General features: G+C 36.9%; 1 protein-coding gene across 3 annotated transcripts; it reads right to left on the bottom strand.

The window, feature by feature from the left end:
• Nucleotides 1-8,949, bottom strand: LOC103421313 (cyclic nucleotide-gated ion channel 1-like). 3 transcript variants are annotated; one of them, XM_008359349.4, is made up of 7 exons: nucleotides 8,661-8,949; nucleotides 7,967-8,441; nucleotides 2,714-2,935; nucleotides 2,004-2,290; nucleotides 1,338-1,449; nucleotides 883-1,161; nucleotides 1-527 (listed from the first exon to the last, which is right to left on the bottom strand). In XM_008359349.4, the coding sequence occupies exons 1-7, from the start codon at nucleotides 8,792-8,794 to the stop codon at nucleotides 96-98; spliced, it is 1,941 nt and encodes a 646-aa protein (XP_008357571.1). In that variant the 5' UTR covers nucleotides 8,795-8,949; the 3' UTR covers nucleotides 1-95. The 3 variants fall into 3 exon arrangements, with proteins under 3 accessions (XP_008357571.1, XP_008357563.1, XP_008357577.1); XM_008359341.4 differs by having other exon boundaries at nucleotides 1-620; XM_008359355.4 differs by lacking the exon at nucleotides 2,714-2,935 and having other exon boundaries at nucleotides 1-620; nucleotides 8,661-8,918.
• Between the last annotated feature and the right edge of the window lie 1,382 nt (nucleotides 8,950-10,331).

Genomic DNA, 10,331 nt, shown 5'->3' on the forward strand with positions numbered 1-10,331 from the left:
TTAAGAGGAGGTGAGCATCTACCATAGTTAATGGTGGAGAACAAAAATGGTCCCGAAACGAATACAACAAACTATCAGATTACATACACCTAGCACTAACATGATTGGCTAATCTCTAATTCAATGTCATGACTTCGCTTCCGCCCCCCTACTTTTTGACGTTTGGGCTCTGATTTGTGAACATGTAAATAACGTTCATAAGCATCAACATGTAAATAACGTTCATAAGCATCAATTTGCTGTTTAAATCTAGAGCGTACACTCTCCATGTCTTCAGCCATGATAACGAGGGCTTCAACATCACCAAACGCCTTAGCATGCTCCCGATTTGGCCGATATTCACATAGAAGATCTTGTCCAAACGCCTGAGCATACTCCCCATTTGACCGAGATCCACGTAGAAGAAGATCTTGTCCACATAATTCTCCTGCACCTCGTTGCGAAGTATTACAAGAACCATTTGAATTTCTCTTTTCAATGTCTACAAGTCCATCCATAATGAAGACCATCTCTTTGAGTGGTTTACCCTGTTCAATAATGATATCATTCTTCATAAATTTCTTGGGCTTAAGATACTGACACATTTCTTTCAATGCAATTTCATCCAGCCCACTAAACACCTGTGATTAGTACATAAGATGCATTTCAATGCGCAGTGGGTGTAAAAAGATTATAAAAAATTGTAAATTTGCATATTGACATTTTTCGGCCAAAATGCATATTTTACATCTGTTCAATAGAGTTTTCTGGCAAACCAAAAATGTAAAACATCAATTTTAAAACATTTTGCATATCCCATCAAAGATGCTTCGAATAAATCTTGTCACATATGGCAAAGCTACTGCTTAAACTAAGTCCAAGGCTTGGATCGAGGAAACTCACTTGCTTGAGCTTAGTCAAGGGCGAACATTTTTTTATACGGCTTTGAAAATCAGCGGGAAGAGTGGGCAGAACATTATCCAAATTAACATCCCTGTTCCCTTCAATTGCTTGTTGTACCTTTTCACTGACCTGCGACTTCATCTCCTTATGCGACTTTGTCGGAATGCCATTTTTAAATAACCACAACTCTATTTCTGGACCAAACTGTTCCGTCCTTCGTGTCAGTCGCAACTTGCGGTTATGCTCCTCTCTTTTTGCATTTTCAAATTGCATATACATCTATCCACGGCAACCAAACCAACAAATAGGTGGTCAGTTCATTACTTCACAGCTCGCGTTTTACGTGATTAATTAACAGTTAGTTATTTATCATTCCTAATTAAAATTTAAAACCAGCCAACGATCCATGTAATTAGGAAAATGACAAAATTATAGCATTAAGATTCGGCACAAACCTGCAAATTTCCAATGAGATATAAAAACAGGAGCAAACCAATTATAGAAATAGAAGTCGTAAAGAGGTTTTCCCATCCATTTACACTGGGTTCAAGGTTTGAACCGAGGGAACTGCAAAAATGAAATGAAGTTATAAATCTAACTTTTAATTTATTCCAAGTAAGAAAGTCTACAACCATTTTTCTAGCATGGGAATTCCGGAAGACTAAGAAACATGGTAATATATAGTAATTAAAGGCAATTCATGGAGATCCTCTTGGAATTACAAAACATATGACTTGCATTACAATAAGAGCTCAATGAGCAAAACATATGAGCACTAAAGAATTAATGACACACCCTAACCCGAAGACTAGGACGTGCTGGCCGTCACGTGAGCGTGACGTAACCATAACGCAAGCGGAAACAATTTAATAATAAAATACGAGTCAACGAAAACCACTAATTTCAGTTATTTACAACCTAGCATTCTATGTGCAAATGGTTACGTCACTCTCACGTGACGGCCAGCATGCCCTCTTTCGGGACGGGGTGTGTCAATTAATACTTAAGACCACTTCCCCACATCTAAGACTTCTGTAAAAACTTGTGTTTTTTATATTTTTTGTGATGCCATAGTTCCGCATTATATATATGTCTAAACAAACAAGAGAAAATGTACCAACCTCAAATTTCGTAAGCCCCACCAGAAACAGTTTGAGAACTTTTGAAAATAATTGGTTGATCCTGTTATGCCGGATTCAAGAACACTAGTAAAAATGCCAAGATCGAACATTTTTGCGTCTGACGGATTTATAGGGCATAAATCATTTAGAATTTTAATGTTTCTAAATGTGTGATGGTCATGACAACCAAAACTACTGCTGTCACATCCATCTTCTTTTCGACATGCAGAATGCCAACACTCCATCATTCGTTGAATAGCAAAAAAGTACCATACGGCTCCGAATACCTAAATAATCAACAAGTTAATTAATTAGATCAGACTGTAGAAAATACTGTAAAATATATATTCACAAAAATTAAATGCAACGTCACTTAAAGTAACAAATTAAATAACAGGTCTTATAAAAAAAGTTGTCTTAATAAAGTTTACTAGATCGGATAAAAAAATTTATTTGTATCACACTTGCTAACCACTTATTTGATAGAAGTACATAGATTCCACTTATGTACGTAAGATCCACATATATTAGAAAAATGATCAATAATATAAAATAAATAACAGACAACTTCACAACTGTTTTCCGACTGGGATTCATATTCCCATTGAAGCAGATCCCACTAATGAATGAATGAATAAGAACCTAAATGTTAATTTATTTAAGCAAACTTTAATAAAACTTTTAGGAGTTCAGTATATAATGAGACTTACGTGACTGGCAATGATGTACATCGAGAAATTCAGTATAGCTTTAATCCATATGGGTGTCTGCTTAATCTCGTCTTTAGGAATCTTTTTCAGTTCACTACATGAAAGGTAGATGCGAAGAACTCGTGGCACATATTGTAACAGAGCAAAAAGGTTCATGATAAACATCCTTGTAGTCAAAGATCTCAAGTCCCTCATATTTGAAAAGAATATGAGAATTACTACCTGGAGAACGTACATTGATTACAAACACTCAAATCTAATTATCATCAATAATAAACTTGTAAATCAATAATTAAGATATTAAGCATATTGAGCCGTTTTAATTTCATATATATACCAAGTTGTGTTATGAATATTCTTAATTGTGGTTGTGTATATGCATTCAACAATCTCTCCACTCTCTCTCCTTGCGGCACCCCCTCTTTGCCGTGGTCTCCGGAACCAGAACCAGAACCAGAAGCACGACGCAAAACGCGTCGTTGATGGACCATTATGGGCCTCGCCTGAAGCCGATCCCAGCCACCGTGATTCACCCCCTGTTTCTGACGTCCAGCCATCCCCGATGACCTGCCGTAATCTCGGACAGCTCCGTAGCCGAGATTCCTTTGAATCTCACCGGGATTTGAAATTCCAATTTCGAATCCGTGGGTTCTTGGTTCGTGGACGTCGAGATACCCTTATCCGTCAGACATAAGAGGTTCGCCGTTGAACTACGAGCTTGCATCGAGGTCCCCGTCCCAAAACTCAGCCGCCTGAAGCGGCAACGCCGGTCTCCTTCCCCGGCGACTACACCCAGCACACGCTGGGGTGTTTTGGAACCCAACCCGAGCCCAATTGGGCTTGGTACACCCTCAACCCGCAACAAAGGATATATTTTTTCTTTTGGGCTTTGCCCACTGGCCCGCCTTCATCAGCCTGCTGCCCCTTGCCTCTCTCTTGCCCCTTAAAATTATCTAATGTCCCATTTTTCCCTCAACTCCTCCTTTTTCTTGTCCGATTGCCAGCCGCGTATTGTCTTCTCTTCCCCCTCCTTTGTTTTGTTGATTTTCTTCGAAAAATCTGGAAAAAAAAAAAAAATAGGAACCCACCTTGTCTAACTTTTCATATCATGGAAATTAGAATGCAACCATTTTATCCTTTTTTTTTCCCCTCAATTCGGTAGCTGATTTCATCATATGAACTTGACTTGATTCACTCACGAATCTCTAAGAGCAGTTCCACCCCTAACACAAATGCGCTAGCACCCATCGCATTTATCTACTCAGTAAATAGTGATAGACCTCAATGAACAGTAATATGCTAAATGCATCTTCACCCCTAAAACTAAATAGTCTAGTCAATTTTATTAAAATATTATTAATTTTTATTATAAAATAATATTTTTTATGAAAGTACTCTCTGGACTCCATTCTTCTTTTTCTTCCCTGATTTTCCAACTGTGTTGTCAAGCACAGTTTCACCACTTTTTTTTCCCTTCTTTTTCTTCTCTTCAAACCGCCAAAACCCATGTGAGATTACCCAAGTTCGGCTCTACCCCACGAGCTGCAACCACCAAACGAACCCAACGACCCGCAATCCCACCCAACCCTCCTCCCCGATCCCCTCACCCTCTGGTGCGCCAACCAAAACTGCAAACCCTTTGTCGTCGATCCTCTCGATCCCCGGAACTCCTCCAATGGCGACTGGTTCTCCGACACCGCCTCCGATTCAGACCATGATGTCAGCTGCTTCGTCACCGATCTATTCAATCGCTACAGCTCCGAGCAACAGCCCAAGACCAAGAGGGAGGGCTTTGGATATGGAAGCTCGAGTTCGGGTGGTGGTGCAAGGAAAGCAGAGAGCTTCGAATTCAGCTCAAGGAGGCGTGGCGGTATCGCCTGGCATCATGTAGGCCGGGCAAAGGCTCAGCACATTCTGAGCCGGCCTAGAGACCAGCTTGGGCTGGGTGCCAGCCTATCTGCTCTGCCGGAGTGGATTGGCTAGGTGTCGGGCCAATAATTTGGCTTGGTGCTGGCCTAAAGGTTCCCCGGTGGAACTGCTCTAATATCCAACCATGATGATAAAAGTCGAAACTACCATTTTCAAACAAAAAATTCTCATAATATAATGTACAAAAATTAAAACCACATAAGAAGATAACAAAATATCAAGGTTCTAAAAAACGTTAGGCGCTAGTCGGGTGGCGGGCTAGCGCCTAGCGCCTAGGTGCCTAGGCGGGATCTAGGCGGGCACTTAGGCGGATTTAGGTAAATTTCTTGTATATCTTGTAAATAAGTGCATATTGACACTTACAAAAAATTATAATTGAATGAAATTCAAGGATAAGAATTTTTAGGTACATAATAAAAATATGGTATGATCTTTAAAAATAATAATAAAACATTACAACAAAAAAATTAAAAAAAAAAGAATGAAAAGTAATGGAAAAGAGTTGCAATAAAAAATAAAAAAAGAATGAAAAGTAATAAAAAATAAAAAATAAGTAATGAAAACATTGAAAAGTATAAGAAATGGTGGGGACCATTTCAAAGAAAATGTTGCAGCATAAAAGATGGTGGGACCATCTTAATTGAATCGTGCAAAAAGGAACAGTCTGGGAACAGTCTTCTTCTTCTTCGCAGAGCCGTCTCTACAACAAAAAAAATTGCAGATTCTGGCGTCTTCATATAAGCCCGATTAGTCTTCACCCAACCCCGCCCAGCCCTGCCCAGACTTGCTTATCTCCGCCTAGTCCTGCCTAATCCCGTCCAACGCTCGCCTAATCTACTTTCTGATTTTGTAGCCGATTAAGAGTTAAGCGCGGCGGTTGGCTGCCTTCCATCCCCTAGGCGGCCCGCCTAGGCCAATTTTGAGAACACTGCAAAATGTATGTAGGCGATGTTTTTTTGTAGGGTAGTTGATTTTCTCAATCACAACACAGTTAATGGTTTCTGTGATTATAAAATGAATTTTTTTCCCCATTGCTGCATATATTTCTGAAGAAAGGTATGAAAAGAAGTGGAACAAGCTGAGAAGAAAACTTGAGCTAAAAAAGGGCAAGAATAAAAGGAGAAGGAGAAGGAGAAAGAAAGGAAAATTATAGAAAATCAGATGAATTAGATATTATTTAGAAATAATTATTTATTATGAAAACTTTAAGTATAAAATTATGGGAAAAAAATTTATATTTAAAGCTTATCATGTGGCAAGTTTTGAGTAGATGATAGTGCTACGTAGCATCGCCTAGCTGCAAGTTAAGCTCTACACAAGTTTTTCTCTCAAGTGCCACTCTAATGAAACGGTTTTTCTCACCTCTCTTCTTTTGAATGCCCATCGTCTTTAATTCCGGCTCCAACTTGGAACGTTACCGTTTGGATTAACTTGAAGATTTTATTTATTTTTTTATTATTTTTGTCATACAACAGATTTGTTAAATTAGATAGCCGACCGGGTTCAAACCCAATTTGGGTGCAAAGGCAACACTCCTCTCCACCACTGTGGTAGAGGGCTACTTTCTGAAGATTTGATTTATTAGAAATGCCAAATTTCAAAGATTGGACCGGGTTTAATCACAAATGATTCGTGAAATTGACCTTCACCATCAAGATGGTCTCTGAAATTAAAAATCAATCAATGTAGTCCCTGAAAATAGATGTTGCAAATAAATGTGGTCATTCCGTCATAATTCTGTTTAAAAATCCGTTAAGTGTTGATTTGGCACATAAATGGACCTCACAAGATGTACAGGTTTTTATCACAAATAGTCCCTGAAATTGACCCACACCATTAAGATTGTTCCTAAAATTCACCCACACCATCAATATGATCCCTAAAATTGAAAATAGGTGTCACAAATTAATATGATCCTTCAATCACAATACTATAAAAAAATTTGTTTTGTGCTGATGAATGTCTAAATACCTTTTTGCACAATGGAATTTTTTTTTCTCTTATGGTAGGGCCTACTCCGAAGATAGCTTACTTCCAGAAATTCTCAAACACACAAGGCTTAACCAATGCCTAAAAAATGGTGTGGAAATAGTTTTCAACCAACAATGGATGCACCTCGGTTATAAGCTCATTATCTCAAGGCAAACCTCGTCGTTCTTTGCATCACTAAACCACCAGGGAAGCACCGAACAAGCTCTCCAAGATTAAGTTTGTGAGGATGTTGATCGCCTAAATGTTAACGATGATGTCCCAGAAGTCATTGCTAATGGGCCAAGCCGTCATCAAAGGTGATCTCGATCCAGGTTCAATTTGGTGAAGGGTGTCGAAGTGTGTAAAGATTGGTGCATTGGGACATTTTTTTTTTTAGTGAGAACAGAGAGTGAAGGAGGTATAGAAATGTGAACTGAGATCGAAGGTGATTGCATGATTGGGTTTTTGATTGACAATTTTTTTATTAACTATTAAATTATTAAGCTTATTTTGTATTTTTTTAAAATTTAATTAGACTTGTGTGACCCATTTATGTGTCACATTAGCACATAATAAAATTTTTGACAAAATTGTGACGGAAGAACTACATTGATTTGAGACACTTACTTGAGGGACTACATTGATCAAATTTCAATTTCAAGGACCATGTTGATGTTGTGGATCAATTTCAAGGACCATGTTGACGTTGTGGATCAATTTCAGGGACAATTTTGATGTCAATGATCAATTTCAAGAACCATTTGTAAGAAAAAAAAGACTTATGGGGCCATTTATGTGCCACATCAACACTTAACTGATTTTTTTAATAGAATTGTGATGAAATGACTATATTAATTTGCGACACCTATTTTTAAGGACTACATTGATTGATTTTCAATTTCAATGACTATCTTGATGGTGATAGTCAATTTTAAAGATCATTTGTGATAAAAACCTTTTTTGTTTTGCATAGAGTTATTGTGTGAATTTGTTTTGCATAGAGTTATTGTGTGAATTAACCTGATTTGTATATTTGGTTTGTTAGTGAACTCTAATTTTTTGTTTGTCTTAGTTCCTTAACGGTTCTGATTTATGGGTCTTATTACAAAGCACAAGTTTAAAAATATAATGACTTTTAAGTCCATAAATGGACTTATATCTAATTATATCTAAGATAAAAGTGTTTTTGAGAGAAGCATGACTGGCTATATATTCCTAACATGGAGAAAATAATTTTTCACGGTTTAATAATGAAAAAATATCCTAACATGAAAAGCCCGCTGCAAGTAAACAAATAGAGAGATTAGGAAATCAATTAACTCCAACAAGAGGAGAGGGGCTTCTCTAAGTTACCTGTGGAAGGGGAAGAATGGCTAAAATGTCGATTAAGATATCATTTGACCCCCATATTGCCTTGGCTATCGTTGGCACACAAGATCTCCGGATAAGTCTTGAACGTGGAAGCTTGCGTGGTGTAAGAAGTTGCTTGATAAAATCCGAATAGTTCTCAGATCCATAAATCCGAAATATAATGTCCAATATATAGAAAAGATCGGTGACTGATCTTAAAATAACAGCGGCTATCTTCAACTTCTGATCCAAAATCAGGCACTTTACATCATCCTTGATTAACGGCACGTAGAGGAATAATGGATCCACTAAAACACCACACAAACATGATGCTACAAATATCTTTTTCCAGTAATTTTGAAGGAAAGACTCCTTTTTAGGATTCTTGTCCACCTTCGGTGAGAATATGTTCGATTCATGGTTATCTTCCACGGCAGATTCTTCCCTTATGTCCTTGGAACTTGAATCAGGATTATTACTGGACAAAACACAAGGCAATGTATATATATTAATGTGCCTATCAGATAGAAGCCTTTTATGTCATTGAATATGCTTAAACATGTGAAATTGGCCTATTGGATATTTAGATTTTTCTTTGTTGGTATAATTACATATTTAGATACAAAGTTTATTCTGCCCCGGTGATTTCTGAATACGATTCACATGTCAGACTTCAGAGATTTAAAAAACATCTAACCTTGTAACTTTCTCTTTCGGGTTCTCGGCAAGTGAAGTAGCTTCAGCTTTCTCTTTCGGGTTCTGGGCAGGTAAAGTCGCTTCAGCTTTCTCTTCCGGATACTTAATGACTACAGCTATTTCGGAGTTAGCCATAGCTCAAACCTTTTTCCGTTTTTTGGGCAGAAACTGAATCTTGCAGCTACAACTCTGGAAATTTGCAAGTTCCCTTAGAAACCAAAATTTGAGATCTCAAAATTCTAGAACCGAATTGACGTTTAAGTAGAGAAGTTCTGCACACCGTTCACTTTAACAAAAAAATCATACTTTTACTTTAAAAAGTTAATTCTGGTACTATTCACTACCATTTATTTTATCGTTATCGTTAAATTTCAAAATTTTCAAGTTTTTTTCATTTATTTTCCTTTTATATAAAGTATTGACTTCAAATTTTATTTATTTTCTATTTCATTATTGCAAGTTAGTTTTAATTATAAATAATATGAGATGGCAAAAAACAAATAAAAAAACTTGTGCAAAAAATAATATGGACTTGGTGTTGTTGAGAATTGATTGGACAAAGATTGTCAGCCCTCCACTTCCGGTGCTCTTCTCGTGCCCTCCTGTTTTGTGTAGTCATGATTAAGCTACATTAACATTTATATTGTTTTTTTATAGATATAATAAGATAAAAATAAATAGTAATATAAAATATTGACATGGTTTAACCGTGATCACACAAATAAGAGGGCACCAGAAGTGAATGGCAGACAATCCTCGTCCGAATTGATTACCCAATTTTTTTTTTCTTTCTAAATTCATGACGTGACAAATTCAATTTTTTTTTCTTTCTAAATTGATAGGCCAAGGATCTGCTGTTTCGGAATGAGTGTCTCCTTCCATGTCTTGTAGCTAATATTACTACATGTGTCTTTTTAGAGATACCAGAGCATTCACATCAAAGTATAATTAAAAAAAAAGATTAATTTCATACCGTTAAATACTATATCAAAGTATAATTATATAAAAAAAAGAGATTAATTTCATAAAAGTCCTGCCTTTTAAAATCTAAACCCATTAATTTGATCGAGTGGTATCCTCCTTATATTTTCAGTCCGCGGCGGTCTCATCTTGATCCAAACACTAGTTCCCGTGTTTGAGACGTTGGAACCTGTAAGTTTAGATTGAATCCAATAATGTGGCAAGAATGAATTTTATCTGCATCCGTTTACACCCAAACTCTAGAAGTCTCTCGTTTTGGCCTCTCAGACAAATGATTACCAAATATAGAGAAGCTTGCAAGAGATTCAGAGTAGAACACCCCGTATCAAGTCCGACGATAGCTGACTTCTATGATGTTGCTTGAGCGATCGAGTCCAGGCTATGTAATGAATAAGGTTCTAAAAAACATTAGGTGCTAGTTGGGCTACGGGCTGATGCCTAGTGCTTAGACGGTTAGGCGGAATCTAGGTGGGTGCCTAGGCGGATTTAGATAAATTTCATGTATATCTTGTAAATAAATGCATATTGACACTTACAAAAAAATTATACTTTTATGAAATTCATGAATAAAATAATCAAATAATGATAAAATGCAAAAAGAGTATCCAACCATGTGTCTCCAATAGATAGGATTTTTTCTTTTTTTTTTAATGAATTAGATGGTATAAGATGAAAGTGGATATGATAATAA

The sequence above is a fragment of the Malus domestica genome, chromosome 07, assembly GCF_042453785.1.
Source record: "Malus domestica chromosome 07, GDT2T_hap1".
Classification (NCBI taxonomy): Eukaryota; Viridiplantae; Streptophyta; class Magnoliopsida; order Rosales; family Rosaceae; genus Malus; species Malus domestica.

Excerpts from the sequence above, each read along its gene's own strand:
- LOC103421313 (XM_008359341.4), bottom strand. The coding sequence starts at position 8,794 with ATGGCTAACTCCGAAATAGCTGTAGTCATTAAGTATCCGGAAGAGAAA. Across the intron at positions 2,936-7,966 it reads CCATTCTTCCCCTTCCACAG|GTAGTAATTCTCATATTCTT; the intron begins GTAACTTAGAGA and ends TACGTTCTCCAG. Across the intron at positions 1,450-2,003 it reads TGGGGCTTACGAAATTTGAG|TTCCCTCGGTTCAAACCTTG; the intron begins GTTGGTACATTT and ends TCATTTTTGCAG.